The sequence below is a fragment of the Phalangium opilio genome, unplaced genomic scaffold (genome assembly GCF_054372755.1).
Source record: "Phalangium opilio isolate 3A_F unplaced genomic scaffold, DU_Popi_V2 ptg000810l_1, whole genome shotgun sequence".
Lineage (NCBI taxonomy): Eukaryota > Metazoa > Arthropoda > Arachnida > Opiliones > Phalangiidae > Phalangium > Phalangium opilio.
In genome coordinates, this window is record NW_028324253.1 from 1 (window position 1) to 17,163 (window position 17,163).

At 38.5% G+C, this 17,163-nt stretch overlaps 3 protein-coding genes and 1 long non-coding RNA gene across 4 annotated transcripts; 3 read left to right on the plus strand and 1 right to left on the minus strand.

Annotated features, from left to right (window-relative positions):
• Window positions 1–24: 24 nt before the first annotated feature.
• LOC149587449 (uncharacterized) lies at window positions 25–2,511 on the minus strand (the record flags this gene model as incomplete). Its single annotated transcript, XM_089863200.1, has 2 exons — window positions 2,259–2,511; window positions 25–2,105 (listed from the first exon to the last, which is right to left on the minus strand). Coding segments are annotated over exons 1-2 (2,334 nt in total), but the record flags the coding sequence as incomplete, so codon positions are not given.
• A 2,980-nt stretch (window positions 2,512–5,491) lies between these two features.
• Window positions 5,492–7,810, plus strand: LOC149587450 (uncharacterized). Its single transcript, XM_089863202.1, has 5 exons — window positions 5,492–5,550; window positions 5,621–6,285; window positions 7,395–7,613; window positions 7,677–7,734; window positions 7,790–7,810. The coding sequence occupies exons 2-5, from the start codon at window positions 5,627–5,629 to the stop codon at window positions 7,808–7,810; spliced, it is 957 nt and encodes a 318-aa protein (XP_089719328.1). The 5' UTR covers window positions 5,492–5,550; window positions 5,621–5,626.
• A 10-nt stretch (window positions 7,811–7,820) lies between these two features.
• LOC149587451 (uncharacterized) lies at window positions 7,821–8,530 on the plus strand. Its single transcript, XR_016380177.1, has 3 exons — window positions 7,821–7,898; window positions 7,959–8,374; window positions 8,433–8,530. It is a non-coding gene; the product is annotated as an uncharacterized LOC149587451 (long non-coding RNA).
• A 781-nt stretch (window positions 8,531–9,311) lies between these two features.
• LOC149587452 (uncharacterized) lies at window positions 9,312–10,960 on the plus strand. The gene is made up of 5 exons (XM_089863203.1): window positions 9,312–9,416; window positions 9,799–9,973; window positions 10,153–10,314; window positions 10,381–10,537; window positions 10,762–10,960. The coding sequence occupies exons 1-5, from the start codon at window positions 9,312–9,314 to the stop codon at window positions 10,958–10,960; spliced, it is 798 nt and encodes a 265-aa protein (XP_089719329.1).
• The last annotated feature ends 6,203 nt before the right edge of the window (window positions 10,961–17,163 follow it).

Below are 17,163 nucleotides of genomic sequence, written 5' to 3' on the forward strand. Positions count from 1 at the left end.
TTTATCGACCGTGGCTCTATAAACTTTGTGAGTGTCTATAGAGACAAGCGTGTGATTGGGAAGCCTCGAAATGTGTCTCGGAATTGGAACAGTTATGGGCAAAAGGGGTTTGTCTAAATCAACGCCTAGTAATCCTTTTAAAGTTTCGTGATTGACTAGTTTCTCGTTAGAGACATTAAGACGAAACCCTTTGACTTTGGTTGTATTGAACCTTTTGCCAGAGTCTGGATCTGTTACCCAATAACTATAGTTTTTGCATCCTCCACTGACAAAGGTATCAATGTAGGCGTTTTTACCATAACCTTCCAATTCGTTGTTCATTTCACCCAGAAAGTTACCAGTTTCTATTAGCGGTATTCCCAGGGGGGACATGTACACAAGAGAATCTGTATCGTAATTAAAGCATTTATCCCCGAGAATTTCCAGATATTCTAATAAACAAAGACGGGCCATAGCCGTTGTATAGCAGGCTATAGAGACGTTGGTATGCTTCAAAACAACGTCGGCCTCAGTCGTAGGAACCCATTTGACTAGCAGCGTTTCTTCATTTATGGTTAAAACGCTTTTTACTTCAACATCCGGGTTACTTAAGAGTTCGTAAAGTCTGCGGGGTTCTTTGATAATTTCCGTTTTGGTTGGTTTCACTCTTTCCCCGAATTTACCCCAAAGACTATTCAGGGCAAGTTTTGCTACGCTACGCAACCCTTCGTTTCTTTTAATCTTGGCTGGGTCTAAAAGTACCCCCTCTCTAATTTTAAAATTTTTAATATAATTGTCACGTTCCTCGGGGGTAACGCAATTCGAGGGGTAACCACTAGCCGTCTGCTTATGAAGAAGGAACGAATCAACGTATTTTTGAAACAAGCCGGCCTCGCCAGTTTCAGGGTTATATTGTCGCACCTTGTATTTCCAGGCCTCTATCTTTTTTAGGATAACATAACCCCGATTTACAGCGGCACGAAGTTCATCAATCACCCAAGTTCCGATTAGTTTTCGCTCTTCGTCGGAATGGCGACAGTCTCCTTGGAAACGTTTCAAGGCACACTCCCGGCAAAGAGTGAAAACTAATTTATTGTTTAACCTTGTTGGCAAAACGGGGTGAAAGAGGCTAATTGGCGGTAAAACTTCGCATTTCAGAAATCCATCGAATGTGAAAATGTCGGGAATATTATGCAGTAAAATTTCTGGGTGCCCGACTGGCAGCTTCTTTCTCTTGTTGACGAAAGGATAGAGACTAGTTACGTCAACGTAATGCATTTTCTCGCTGCCGGATACTTTATGGTATAGTTTAAGTACCGACGTTCTACCACCAAAAAAGGCATCGCGAGGATTTAAAGGTTCGCGTACTTTTTCTTTAATGTTTTCTGCTTCCAGAAAAACACCAATAGCCGGATTATCGGTTTTATCTTTAGTCCAATCACATTCCCACTTCGTTATTACTTTAAAACCCGCTTTCTCGATTCGTTCCTTCTTTTTTAAAGTTCTGACGTACAAGGTGTTCAAGGTTTGACCAGGATCACCTAGCAAAGATTGGTTACGGTTGACTTTGTAGCATTTGGGGCAACCATGGAAATAACACCCGTTAAACTCTAGAACATCTTTATCACAAAGGCCGTCCACTTTCATTTTCAAAACTTTGGCTTCAGAGCCGTTAAACGCAGACTGTATATTTACGCCGTTTTCGTGAGCATACCAGGATAACCATTCTATAGCCACAAGTGACTGATTATCAATCATTCTATAGAGGTTATGAGGAATAATGCCTATAGAATCTTTATCCATAAAGTGTCTCCTGTATACCCAGCTACACAAACCGGCTATAGTACACGCGACCTGGAAAGGTTCCACCTGGGCAATGTCCAAGAAAATTTTTCTAAAAGCTAGACAACCTAACTTTAATATCACAACATCCTTGATGCAATAAAACTTTAATTCCTCCAGAAAATTAAAGCCTTTTTTCTCCTCAATTTGTTTATCGTACCACTCCATAAACTCTTTGAGATTTTTGGAGGTTAAATTTTCCGACCCGTAAGCTTCTGGAGGAGGCATTTGGTTTTCTAAGACATAATTTGTTGCTAATTGATTATTAAGGTCGAAGACGTGATCTTTAACCACGTTAAATAAAAAATGAGGGAAATAACCCTTTGCCGCATCTTCTAAGCCGAAAGTGGCGGCGAATTTAGAGAGTGGTACGGAGATAAAATTGAAAGAGTCAAGGAAATTTAAATTAAAGACAGTTAAATTTATAATTTTAGTACCGTTAATTATGCAGTTAGGTTTAAATTCTTCGCCTAGAGCCATAATCTCTCGCAATAGAAACTGATTATCGTATCCGCTAGCATTATGAGCCAATAAAGTTACCTTCTTGACAGAGGCTAATGTTCTTAGAAAAGCTAAAAAATTTGAAACAGGGTTTGCTCCTTCAAAAACTCTCTGTCTCGGACCTAGTGACCCACATTTCCCGCAGACGAAACCAGCCTCGGGCACATCGATACAACTTTCGCAGACCATCTCTGATACGCAAAGGAGAGGCTGGTGGACTAACGCCCCTTTTTTTCCTCAGATTCTAATATCTGAATCGCTTCAAAATCATAAAAAATATAAAGCAAATCAGGGACAACTTTCTGTTTCTTAGCTTGGCGAACTTTAGGAGGTTCTTCTTTAATTACCTGAACGTAACAATAGTGTGGACTGGGAGTGTATCTACTGCACACAGAACAATAGGTCTCACAGCACGTATGGGGCTGATTTTTACGCTTAAATAAATTTATTTGCGTGAAACATTGTTTGCAATGAAATAGTTGCGCGCAAATACTCTTCCCGTCTACACCATCTTGTTTATGATAATTAAAACATTCATCTCCTTTGAAAACCTTGAGACATTTGTCACACGCTCGGTCAGCACCCGTACAAGTTTGATCTCGTAAACAATTGTAACAATAAAGATTGCAACTATGATCTCTCTTGTTTCTAAATCCTACCAGACAATTTTCACAGTAATGGTCCATCCCGAACAAAGGTCTTAAAGACGTGACGACGTTGTAATGTCTATTTTGATTAATTAATATCAAACGAGGTCTATTGTCGTCATTGTCGATTTCCCCCAAAATCAACTCGGGCAAATTATTTTTAAAAATATATATTAATATATTATATTGCGCTAATTCGGCTTTAAATTTTTGTATAGATTCTACTTTACCGCAGTCTTTAGGGTTAACTTTAGCTTTGCGGCAAAGCTCTATAGCGGCATCTCGTTGAGAGGCCGTATCGCCTCTATCCGCTCGTGTGTACGAAATCGACTTAAATTTGTTTTTAAGTGCGATATTAGTCGGGTTTTTCTTATGTTCCGAATGCGCAATTGCCACGGAAATCGCTCTCGCTAGAAACAGATTATCATTGTTCACTATCCTGATAATTCCTCGAGAGTCACGAGAAAAGATATCAAAGGACCGCACTCCTTTGGGAGCAGCACGGCCAAACCCTTCTACCGGGATTCTCACCACGTGAAATTTTAAGACGATGGGTCCCAAAAAGAATCTTTCAAACTCATCATCGTATAAAACTGACTCTATCTCATCTAAAACAGATTTAGAGTCCAATTGGTCAGCTCTACGAAATGAGAGTGATATCTCGCCCCTGTTTGGCAAGCTTAAACTTTCGGCCGTTATCTGAATCATATCAGATGGAGCTAACCTATTAAGAACGGCCTGGACAATATTGGCTAAGCCTTCAACCAAATTATTAGTTATTCTTACGGTGATTTCGAGACCCGTTAGGTTAAATCTAGGGTACATTTGCACTCTTTGATCCGTAATTTCACAGTGAGGTAGAGAATCGATTGGCGTCATAACTGCCCCCCTCGCTCCGCCTCCAGATTGGTCAGGGAAATTACTAAGACCCGAAAAATCTATAGAGGCGAAATCGTTTTGAGAGGCGAAACCCAGCTCTGGATTATTGTTTAAAAAGTCGCGAGCTATACGATCATTCTGGGAAGATTCAAATTCCCGCACAATTGATTCTTCCTTTTCGAAAATGTTTAAAGCTTTAATCATGTTTTCATCTTGCTCATCCACTAGTAGATTTTCAGCTTGCATTTCGTCTATATCGCGTTGACCTATGTCAAACGCCCACGTTAAAGGCAGATTATTAAAGAATGTTTCCAACTCTTTAATGTCGCGGCATTGTTCAGGCTCACGCGCTACGCTTAACATATATTTAAATATGTCTGTAAATGTTTCAAGAATAGCGTATCCTCTATTAGATAAAAAAATCGGTAATATTTCCCCGACTGTAGCGGGGTTAAGTTTGAGTACTGTACATAAATTAAAGAAAAAAGCGTAGATTTTCTCAATGGGCCAAGGTCGTGAAACAACCAACGACTCGATCTCTAATAAAATAGATTCTTGAGCGTCTATATCGCGTTGATTTATTTCTAACGCTCTTTGTTCGAAACGGGCCCTATATAGATCACGATACGCTAAAGGCACATTATTATAGAGTGTGTCCAACTCTTCCGCGTTGCGGCATTGTTCGGGTTCACGCGGTACGCTTAACATATATTTAAATATGTCTGTAAATGTTTCAAGAATAGCGTATCCTCTATTAGACAAACAAGGCGGTAAAATTTCCCCGACTGTAGCTGGGTTAAGTTTGAGTAATGTACATAAATTAAAGAAAAAAGCGTAAATTTTCTTAATTGGCCATGGTCGTAACGCGGCCAATTCCTCGATCTCGAATAAAATAGATTCTTGATCCATCTTTACGCGTTTTTATAGTAAAAAAAAAACTTACGTTAAATGCTATCCCCATGAAAAACAAAAAAGAATATAAAAATACGTTACCTTTCAAATCAAGACGTGTCCGGGCAGGTTTTGTAAAACTTTTCTAAAAGCGAGACTATGCTATTCGTCTTTACTTTATAACTCTGAAGTAGAGAATGAGTTTTGCATACTCAACATATCGCCTTATATAGGTCATAACACTCAGCTTACCCCCCTCCTCCCCCCACATGTTGTACGTAACGGCTTTTTACGAAGCAAAAATGTAATCTTTTTTAGATACATCCCCCCTCTCTCCCTCTAAAGAGCCCGTGCTATAACATGAACCGACCAACACAGTTTCGTCCAGGCCTGTTTACCCTATATGAAAGAAGCCAACCTTAAACTAGAACTGCCACCCCCCCTCTCTCCCCAAAACTAAACTCTAACTAGAACTCCCCCCTCTCTCTCTACCCCCAAGCTAAACTCTAACTAGAACAAATCTTTGCCCAGACCTGTTTACCCTATATGAAAGAAGCCAACCTTAAACTAGAACTGCCACACCCCCTCTCTCCCCAAAACTAAACTCTAACTAGAACTCCCCCCTCTCTCTCTACCCCCAAGCTAAACTCTAACTAGAACAAATCTTTGCCCAGACATGTTTACCCTATATGAAAGAAGCCAACCTTTAACTAGAACTAACCCCCTTTCTCCCCCCTCTAAAGAATGAAGACATAAGCCATGTTAGGGCTCACTTTGATTTTGACAGTCGAATAAGAAGGTCGCTTGAATTGTAAGTAGAATTTTTGCGTAACAGTTTTGGGCGCTCGCTTGGTATAATAGCAACGGTTGCTTTTTTTAAGATAAGAATGGAAGTTGATAATTTTCGTAAACGAAAACTCCCGTCCAAACCTCGTAAAATCAATTCGAGATTTCATTTGGGAGAAGTATTTCTATCTTTCGGATTCACGTCTGATCTCAATATAGAGATTAGAATATGCCAGAAAGAACCAGATTTGTCCACGTTTCGCTTTGATGTTGACACCTGGCAAGCTTTTGCATCCAAAATTGGTCCGCTTAGCGGATGGACAAGTTGCCAAGAACCCACATCATACGACGCTATTTTAGCCGATACTCCATTATCTTCGACATCAGCACACGCAACCTTTAACAATCTAAAGCTGGAAACGAATATCAGGGGTGGAGACAGTATCGACTTCACATTGAACGCTTCAGAAGCAAGCGAGTTAAATCGATTAATGCCATATATTAATGAACATGTGAAAAAGCTTGTATCGAACGAACAGGTCTATTTATTACTTGGGGATTTGATCTGCGCTGAACTTATTACCATATATAAAATATTACACATAGATTACGGTGAATTCTTTTCTTTCGAAGAAATTGAAGATCATATTAATTTTGACAGTGTACTATCATATTTTGGCTCGTACGTTTCACCGTATAAAATATTAATGGCTTTTGAAAGTAGATTAAAGGAACGCGGAATAAGTTTTGATTTTCAATCGTATAATATATTTAATATATTAATGTCTCAAACTTCTTATTTAAAGAAACGTATAAGCGCTGTCAATCTTTTTGGCCTGGTGTAAATTTGTATTGAAATAATTTTTTTAAAACGTAATTTTTGTCATTTGATCTGGATAGGCATATATATTTATAGGACCATAACAAGACGCTTCTAAAGCATTGTGGACAACATTAACTAGTCTACAAAGAAATCGGCTAGGATTGTGTTATTATCGTTAGGAGTCATTTGAACTCGGGGTCAAATTCTGTTTTTTTGTGACAGCGTCTAGACTTGTAATATTTATTAATTTATTGAAAGACACGCGGCTAGGGTACATGGAAATCGGTGTTATTATTATCGTTAGAAATAATTTGAACTCAAGGTCAAAATTCTGTTTTTTTTTAGATATGTGAGATGGTCTAGACTTGTATTATTTATTAATTTATTGAAAGACACGCGGCTAGGGTACATGGAAATCGGTGTTATTATTATCGTTAGAAATAATTTGAACTCGGGGTCAAAATTCTTGTTTTTTTTAGGAATGTGAGATGGTCTAGACTTGTATTTATTAATGTATTGAAAGACATGCGGCTAGGGTACATGGAAATCGGTGTTATTATTATCGTTAGAAATCATTTGAACTCGGGGTCAAATTCTTGTTTTTTTTAGGAATGTGACAGCGTCTAGACTTGTATTTATTAATGTATTGAAAGCTAGGGTACATGGAAATCGGCTAGGAATGTGTTGTTATTATCGTTAGAAATAATTTGAAGTCTGGGTCAAATTCTTGTTTTTTTAGGATTGTGAGAGGGTCTAGACTTTTATTATTTTGGGGTCTCGTTTGCTTCAATAACAACTTTTGAATATTGGAAAGATCATAAGGTTTTTGTATTGGGGTATACAGAAAGAACGTCGGAGACTAAAAGAACCCCCCGGTTTCTCCATGGGTTCTATAAATACGGCAGTTTACCCAATACAAAAATCACTCTCAGCCTAAACACTGACGAACCACTACTACTAAGACTAAATCCTGCACCAAACTTTCAACATGTGAGTATAATGTTTTTTCTCCTGAAACCATAGAATAAGTTTTTTTTGTTATTTAGGGCACCCAACCCTTTACCGTTTGGGAATGAGGTATTTGAATTTCTAAACCCACCTGTCCAAGATGAACCTTTAGAAGAAGAACCTTTTCCTCTAGCGGAACTAGAGGAAGTGGTGGTGGTGGGGGGAGGGGAGGAGGAATGGGAGAATGAACCCAATTCTGATGAGGAATTGGATGAGGATGATGAAGATCCTACGCCATTGGATTGCAACATCCAACGGTAAACATACCATGTTTTCTCCTATTTTTTAGTAGCTATATTTCCTCCATAAAATTTGAGCAGGATCTTAGCCCAGATCCATCAGGAGGTCGAGGAAGAAGAATGGCTTGCCAACAACGAAGTACGCACGGCCGTCGAACAAGTGTACGCGGTCGAGACAAATTATGTTATCGAAGCCTTGGGTCAAACCCTGTTGAGTTTCATGGTATTCCCTGTAGAACCCCTAGAGGGGGCACCCCTAGTCGAGGAACAGCCCTTAAACATAGCTAACTGTTATTCCGGCTTGTAAGTTATATAGTTTTTTTTCTTTTTTAAGACCATTTCTAATTTCTTTTTTCTTTACAGTCTCAATACGGCCATCTTAAAGTTTTTTAAAAGGAGAGCCCGAATATACAGGGAATCCGAAGGGGAGGTTGATGCTGACGGCGTGATTGACGCCGCGTCCGTTCGGAGAGCAACCGAGCACGACATACGTCGGGCGAAACTGTTCCTCGACAAAGTCGCCTACGGGGTGCTCGCCTAACAGATGGTAGATCTAGGGCTTTTTCGATAACATAAATATCCGCGTCTCGGGGGGGCTATTCAATTTCCCGCCCCTAGCCCCCAAAGGTAAGAAACCGTTTTTGTATATTATAAGGGGGGGGGGGTAAAGAGTGTCTGGGTTTCAACGGTCCCCCTCCATACTATATATACGGAGAGTTTCCCAATACTAAAATCATTCTCGCTTTAGCTTCGGCCAGAACATCATCCACCATTATCATGTGAGCATACTGTTTTTTTTTCTGAAATCGTGGAAAGACTAACTTTTGAACTTATTAGGGCGTACAGTCATATTGACGATGTTCTTTTGTACACGGACGACGAGGAGGACCCGAGACAAAATTTTTACGAGTGGCAACAGCGTCAGCCACCCCCACATCAACCCCAGGAAAACCCGCCGAGAGTAAATGAACATCTGCCAAATGATTGCAGCCTCTTCAGGTAAAGTCTCTATATTTTTTTCGCGCGGAGAATCTCGGACATGGTTTTGATCTCCGCGAGGACGACTTTGTCTTCCGGGAGTTGAGTTCTCGACTCATACCATTCGTTGACATAACACCCACTCCCGGAAACCCTATGCCGGTTTACGTTAACACGTCTCGCTCGGGCTCGTAAGTTAATTAGCATTATTTTTTTAAAGATGGATCCCTAATATCTTTTCTTTCTATTTTTAGTCTCAATGCCGCTATCACCGACTATTTCAAGGGGAGAGCGGGTACCCCCAATGAGGGAGTCCTAGACCGGTTTAGGCAAAAGCGTTTCCTCAGAGCTGTAGCAAATGATGTTCATTTACAAACAGGCCTTTAATCTTTCAATTTTTTTCTATTTAAAATTATATATATATATACAAATAAAACATGGATAAAATATTTAAAATTATATATATATACAAATAAAACATGGATAAAATATTTAAAATTATATATAGACAAATAAAACATGGATAAAATATTTAACGCCTCTTGATTTATGCATATCGCAAAAGTAAAAAATATTACCGGAATTAAAATTCCGTGTAAAATTAAAAAAACGTTGGGAGAGAAATTCCTAGGCTTGTACAGGCATTCCCCCGCTTTGCACGCGTAACGGAGAAGAGGAACCCGAGAGATATATTCCTATAACATTTCAGTGCTATTCGGAGAGAAAACGCGCGCCGCTATGGTTGTACACGCATTCCCCCGCTTTGCACATGTAACGGAGAAGAGGAAAAAAAGAGAGAGGAAAAAAAACTCTCCTTCACAGCGCTCTCGCGCCGCTAGGCTAGTACATTCGCAAGCGTAAAAATAAAGAGGCGGTCAAAGGGAAAGAGACGGTGAAAGTCAGGGAACCAAGAGAGAGAGAAAAAAACTCTCCAGCCTTCACAGCGCTCTTGCGGGTATCGGGCTGGGTAAAGAGAAAGTGAAAGTCAGAATTAAAAAAAGGGGACTTAGCGCAAAGAGAGAGCATACACTCAAGAACAACCTCCACCCTTCAGGTGGAGGAGGTGAGGGGGAGACACACCAACCCCCCTCCGGGGATGGAGGCATGGGGGCAAAAATTCGTCCCCCCCTTCGCGGGTATAAACCATGGGGGAAAAAAATTCATCCCCCCTGCGCTGCCCGCGGGTATCGAGGCTTACTATTCTCTCACATCGGCCATTGCTCAGTCGCTAATTATCTATGCATATGAGAAAGTGAGAGATATTCAAGTTTTAAAGTTTGATGAAATAAAAAGAATTTTGCTCAGTGGACTACAAAGCAGATTCCAAAAACTTTTTAAAGATGAATCGTTTGTGGTAGCCACAATTCTTAATCCTGGTGTTAAGCTTGGACTGTTTGAAAGTTAGTTTTATTTCATTATAATCTTTCTCCCATCGGAGACGAGAAGTTTTAATGTGTTTTCACGACAATTTAACCTAAACTTAAATATCTAAATCGATCAAACCATTAAATTATGTCTCGTCTAAAGAGATATAACAATAAACGATTTACCATAAAAAAATTCAAATTATATTATATAGATACCAAGGCCAATTTGCTTGGTTTGCCTACGGTTGAAGAGGCACGCAAAGCGTTGGAATCTCAGCTGGAACTTATTGTACCGGTGGAAAATGAGTCACAAATAGACACCACCGAAGGTGACGGTAATGAAAACAGTGAGAGCAAGAATAGCGACCTTGATGGTAAAAGGGACGAAGTCTCCTAATTTCGAAAATGTTTAATATTTCAAATTTATCTCAATTTTACAGCTGGATTTTTTGGGTTTCTGCAGTCCATAAGTGAAAAACGTCGAAGGACAAGTAACCCGACAAAACATTATGAAATCGATGCTTATTTAATGGAATGTTTCAATGGAAATAAAACTCCATTAGAATATTGGAAAAATAAGACAGACTTATATCCCAGGTAATTAATTTTTCGCTTATTAAATAGATTTTGATCTTTTAAACCGTGCCCGAAATCGCTTGACGGTGGGACTAGGGATGATTTGAAAAGTCTGCGCAAATCCACTCTTAGTTCTCGAAAAATCCGCCCGTGGAAGAGGGTAAAATACTTTACTCCCGGAAGCGCCTTGGTTCCTCTTAAAATTGAGATACACTGATTAATGTTTATAAAAATAATCCATATAGGTTGAGCAAATTGGCTCGGATTGTGTTGGCCATACCTGCATCGTCGGGGGACTGTGAAAGACTGTTAAGTGTGGCCGGGTTTCTTAAAAACGCAAGGAGAAATCGTCTTACGCCCGAAGTTGTGGAAGATCTCATTCTTTATAGGGAAAATCGAAAAAAACCCATTATGAAAAAACTGGGCATTTTAGAGGATTCATAAAAAAAACATTTGTTCACAATCCAAAACTCAAAGATAAATGCTCAATAAATAAATATTGCAATTGATTTTTTTCTCGCCCTAGGCTTTTACTTTGAATAAAACCGATATGAGATTAACTGAAATGATTTTAAAAATTATTAAATGGGTTGAGTAAAAAATGTGGCGACCTATAAAATATGAATTCAAAAACAAAGATGAGTACTAAAAGCTCTTGTGAAAAATGAGATAAGTACTACATGTTGAAAGATTTCTAAAAATGAGATGAATGCGAACAATAAAATATGAGATGAATGCTAATAATAAAATATGAGAACTGAAAACGAAATGAGTGGTTATAGGAAAATGAAATGAGTGGTTATAGGAAAATGAAATGAGTGGTAGTAGGAAAAAGAAATGAGTGCTAGTAAGAAAAAAAAACCAGATAAAAAATTATAGGAGTTCTAAAATAAGACTTCGTGAGTGTTTAAATGAGATGAGTGAAAAATACCAGATATATTTGCAGGTCCTTAAAATGAGATGGTAGGCAAAAAAAAACGGGAAAAACTCACCGCAAGGCATATTTACTAGAAAAAATGAAAGGAGAGGAGGAGAGGAGAGCCTAACTATATCTTTGATTTGAGGGTTGCCATGAAATGAGAGAAAAAGTATATTGCTGAAAGGAGAGGATCCAAAAGTGAGCTTTCAATATTACTGAGGAATAGTAGTGCGCGTGATATTTGGTTCCATTTTGTAGAATAAAAGAGGTGAGCCATAAAGGAGAGGCTTCTAAAGAAAAGCGCCAATTTGTTCACGTGAGATGAGATCGCTTTGTCTTTGAATTTGAAAAAATAAGGAGAGGAGAGATTTAAATTTTATGTACCCTCTTATGAGCTGGGAGAGGAGAGCGGCGCTTTGGTCAATACTTAAAAATCTGTGTGAGTGGGAGAGGGAAGAAGAATATCAAAAATGCCCATCACTCCGAATTTCGGAGAGGTAAAATTTTGGTTTTTCCAACTTTTTTGGTGCTGACATAAGTGACATTGTGTGCAAGAAATAATTCCAGATTATAAAATATATAATTAACAAAAAAAGTTATTTAATACGCTACTACAAAATAAAAAAAATTATTTCATTAATTATATTGATAGACAATATATAATACTGTTACGGCCAATTTGTCATAAACTACACGAAAATATAAGAAAATTACGTGTTGACGTCTTTCTTTTTAAACGTTTGAATTTTATAGCAGTCTTAACCATAATAGCTGACGAAACCGGACATTTTTATAGGGAAAGTTTGTAAATATCCATTGGCTGTTTTGCCCTGTCAGCCACTGTGGCCAGCTTTTGGATTCGGAAAGCCACAACACATAAAATATTACCGCCACTATGGCCATCTAGTGAACAATGACGTCAACTCGCGCTTAACATTGCCCTTTAATCTTAGGCTATGAAGAACTTTTTATTTCTACTGTGCGCAACGACACCGCATGGAAGACTCGGAACACAAGCCTTAAAATATCAATAATTTAATTTAGCATATTATACGCATGTAATTTACGCCTAGCTTAAGTTTTTCCTACAGGCTTTTGAAATATTACTTGCACTTTTTCCCATCATTTCAATTTAAAATCAGCATTGACTTTTCAGTTTAAAATACTTAAAAAAATAAAATTAATTTTCCAGTCAAATCGAAAAAATACGCCTGGTATTGATTTTATTGATTTTACGAAGCTTAGGAAAAAACGGTTAGGCAATGCGCCACTAAACTTATCAAAGAAAAAGAAAAAGAAATTCAAATAACCTAGTGATAACAAGGGAAATAGAATAGAAAAAAAGAAATAAAACTAACACGGGTAGGCAATAATAGTGCCAGAGTCAGAAAACTATATTGTGATACTTATTTTTGCCTTTTAAATATTTTCGAAGGCCTTATTTTCTACTTTTAAGTAATTAAATATCTTGTCAAAAGTATAATGGGTCTGGTTGATATGGGGAGTAAGTGGCGTCCCTCCTGAACGGTGAGTTTATTTTTCCAAAGGCTAGTGGGTGAGGGTATAAGGGTGCTGTCAAACTATAATATGGAGGTGAAGAATGTTGTGATAATAGGTGTGCTGTCATACTATAATATGGAGGTGAAGAATGTTGTGATAATAGGTGTGCTGTCATACTATAATATGGAGGTGAAAAATGATGTGAAGAACTAAAAAATGGGTGTACTGTCATACTCTAAAGTTTAAGTCTTGAGCAACGGTGCGAGGATTGAGAAAAAGTGGAAATAAAGATCGGTGTGATATGAAATTATAATATCGAGGATTCAAAAATGGTGTAAAACAAAGTGCTGCGTTATTAAATATGGTTAATTTCAAGTCTAATACAGAGAAAAATGCTTTTCAACGATTCAAATTTGGCGCTTGAGTGGCTTGACTACCCCATTGGTCGAAAGGAATAAACGCGCTCCTAGCGATAGATTCTCGAAGCTGAAAATGTGTGCCTTTTAATGTATTGCTTAGCCTTGGTATTTTCACATCCAAGGCATTTCAAGGGAAACTTGCTCGTGGTTATCGCCGGTGTGAAAGGGAATGGTCCACGGCACGGATTTATAAATTTAAAACTAGGCTTAACATAGTGGCTAGTTTTTAGATTTGCTCTATCTCCAGGGACAAGCTTGTTTGCCATATAGCCTGAGGTGCATGTAATGTAAGAGTTTTTGTTTAAAAATGGTTGTAGAACCCGCACTGACAACATCCTCAGGTAGATTATTCCACGGAATCATAACTCGGTGAAAAAAGGAATATTTGACCGCATTGCTTCTGGAATGCGAGAGATGGAGTTTCCTACTTTTGCCACGAATTGTCCTTGTGAATGCAGTGTAAGAAATGTAACTTTGTTCAGGATGACGCAGAAGGTCTAGGAAGTGACGAAGATCCTTTTGGGACAACCAGTTTAGAGCCTGCAATCGATCCTGCCTATTGAAATATTGCAACGCAAACGGAAGTGTCGAAGCTCGAGCCTATACATTTTCTGTGTGGTTGATTTCTAGCAGACGGTAAGGACTCCATAGGCTTAAAGCCGATTCCGCTAAGGGAATGGCAAAAGCATTGTATAACAAGGTCAACGTCTTCAACGACTAACCAGGAAGGTTTTGTTTAATAACTGCTAAAAGACCATCAACAGAGCGAGTGACGTGGGCATGCGGATCTAAGGTAGAGGTAATGATTATACCCAAATTACGTAGTTGCGAAACATGTTTAACGTTCTTGCCCTTAAGGAAATATGTTGAAAGTGTGTTCGGATTTGTTTTCGCCGTTTTAGACCATTAAATGATAGGCCGTTCAAAGTGGACCAATCTTCAAGTGTGGTTAAATCATCTTGAAGCAATTTGATGTCAGAGTAAGAGTTGATGGTGCGCTAGATTTTTTGGTCATCAGCGAACAACCGGCAGTCGGATTTTGCAGTTCTGGTAGGACGTTTATATATACCAAAAAGAGCACCAAGAACACTCCCTTTTGGGAAAACCAAAATGTTACCTCTCAGATTCAAGAGGACTACTTAAAAAAACTTATTTACCTACATTAGGAACTATTTCTCTTTTTTATGAGCAATTGCAGACGTTAAAATTCATGAATTATTAAAGCAGTATTCAAAGCTTTGCGAATATACATTAAAGCATACGAGATTTTACGTCCAACAAGGATATGTCATGTACACACGAAAATCAGTCAATGGGGAAAATCAGGAAATGAAGAGTATGAATTTTGCAGAGATATTACCTTTGCGTGTTTTTAAAGGTCCAATAGTCTACTCCTCAACTGTATGCCTTTTATGATCAAAGCTGCATTCACATCCGGTGGACAATCCTCTCATTTCACCTCAACTATATTCTTAGTGGATATTAACAGATTACGACCAGACCTTTCACTGATTTCATGGCTTACTATATCGTAGCTTTCATTGAGTGCAGACGTCCTTATTTTAGCTCTGACACCTAAGCCTAGGCTTAACGAAACCGAAAAATTTACAAGTCAGTATCTTTAACTTAGTATTGACTTAAAAACTTAATTTATTATTATTGACAAGGTTATTACTACTGTTAATTATTTTTATTATTATTATGACGAAGCATTGCTTAAGTGAATGTAAATTTAACGGCAGTGGGGAAAAACATCGTGATATGATCCACTGTGGCTTCTGTAACAAATGGTATCATTTTAATTGTATTGGGCTGGATCATTCTTGATATGTACCTCCTGTTTTGAAATAATTATTGACGTAAAGACTTTATTACCGGAACTGAAAACTTAAACACCATCTGAATCAAACTGGCAGGATGAGCGACAGACTGTAATGGCAACGATTGATACTCTTACAAGTGACAACAAAGCCATTAAGAAGACATTAAAGGAAAACATGAAAGCTGCTTCGGAACTATCCGCTGCTTTAAAGCAGCAAGCTGAGGAACTCAAAAACGCTACAATTGAAATTAATATACTAAAAGAAGAATTACAGGCCCTTTAGAACACTACCGACAAAAAGTCTAATCAAACTATTCCCAAGCAAACAGCATACCCTTATCCGGGGGCCGTGGTAATTCCCGCTGAAACCCTTTTCATGCATCCAACTTATAAACCTACTACAGAGAGAATGGAAACCGATAAAATACCCAGGATCAGTAACACCTTTGTAAATAGGTCATATACGGAAGTGGCAGTAAAGTCAAATTCAAATGAACTCGTCGACAGGAATGTAACGATTCTGATAAACCCCAAGATACACATAAACAAACTAAAAAACCCTCAGCCTATAAAAATAGAATGGGTAAAATGATAGGTAACCAGCTGGAGATATGCCCTCTTAAAGTGGCACGTACGAGCCATGATTTCTTCATTGGAAACTGTCTATCTACAACTAAGGTCGAACTACAACAGAATTACCTAGATGGAGCCGGTATAGATACTTCGGTAATAAGACCTACATGGAAATCACTTAATACGGAGAAACTGACATCCTTCGCACAACTACACCTAGTGAGAAAGTGTTAACAGCTTCACTATGGCCATGCGGAATATTTTGCCATAAACTAGAATATGTACACCAGGGTCCACCAAACAAATTGTGGGGGGAAAATACTGATGAAAATGCGAGACCCCCATGTAACCAAAATAAGTATAAATATTTCCTATCAAATTGTCCTACTGAAATAAGTACTAATCAAGTAATAGACTATTTAAAAACTTTGGGTATTCCGCACTGTTATGTTGCTTTGAATCCGCAAGGAAACACATGGTCACAAGCCTATGTAATTGAATGTACGAAACGACAGGATGACATTATCCTTAAACTTGAAAACTGGCCTGTACCATATCGAATACAGAGGTTCCACGAGAAAAAACCGAAGATGGCACGTAGTGCTCAAACTGAGTCCCTTTTTGATGAAGTTTGACTCTCAAATTACATGACAGTGGTGGTTGATGGTCCACAAACTATATCTAGAAACAACAGTAAGAGGCAGATAATCCAGCACTTAATATATCATTACTTAAAGAATTAACACTTAATTTTGAAAGCTCGTAACTCCGGTTATATTAGAGATACGGTGACATCCTTTGACTATGTAATAGTCCAATTTGCTCCTTCCCTCCTTCGTTAACATTTGCTCCATAGGATACTCCATATATGGGGAAAAGCCTGGAAATCAGTGGGAAATTTGTTTTCCTAAAGTTGTATGAACCTTGTTATGGAACATATCATATAAACTTATAGTTTTATAAAGTTTTACCAAGAAGCGATATCTAGTTCACGAGGGAGAAGGTATAAAATGCCTAAGTATTCGCGTGCCATAGTCCCAGTCCCACTTTCAAAATACAAGGGGGGACGTAAAAAAAGGCTAGGCTATTTCGCCTCTCCTCAGTCGGAAAATACGTTGTTTTTGTCCTTCGCGTCGCGTTTACGTGAGTTTTCTGGACCGTGACCAAATAAGGATTTTTTAAACTGGAGATTAGGCCAGCGACTTCCCTGACTTGGAATAAATAAACTGGTCCGTGACCATTGACCAGAGCACGACGTCTGCTAAACTAAAGAAGTGGAGAATTAAAATATTAGAATTTTAATGTGTGGGGTCTGGTTACCCTTGAACTTTCTTAGTAGTCTCGTGGACCACTGACCCCCCCCCTCCGATTTAAATTTTGAACTGGACCAGGCAATTTTTAAACTGGTCATTTG

Excerpts from the sequence above, each read along its gene's own strand:
- LOC149587452 (XM_089863203.1), top strand. The coding sequence starts at position 9,312 with ATGGTTGTACACGCATTCCCCCGCTTTGCACATGTAACGGAGAAGAGG. Across the intron at positions 9,417-9,798 it reads GCTCTCGCGCCGCTAGGCTA|TCGCTAATTATCTATGCATA; the intron begins GTACATTCGCAA and ends GCCATTGCTCAG. Across the intron at positions 10,538-10,761 it reads AAGACAGACTTATATCCCAG|GTTGAGCAAATTGGCTCGGA; the intron begins GTAATTAATTTT and ends TAATCCATATAG.
- LOC149587450 (XM_089863202.1), top strand. The coding sequence starts at position 5,627 with ATGGAAGTTGATAATTTTCGTAAACGAAAACTCCCGTCCAAACCTCGT. Across the intron at positions 6,286-7,394 it reads ATAAGTTTTGATTTTCAATC|GGCACCCAACCCTTTACCGT; the intron begins GTATAATATATT and ends TTTGTTATTTAG. Across the intron at positions 7,735-7,789 it reads AATGGCTTGCCAACAACGAA|CCTTGGGTCAAACCCTGTTG; the intron begins GTACGCACGGCC and ends ATGTTATCGAAG.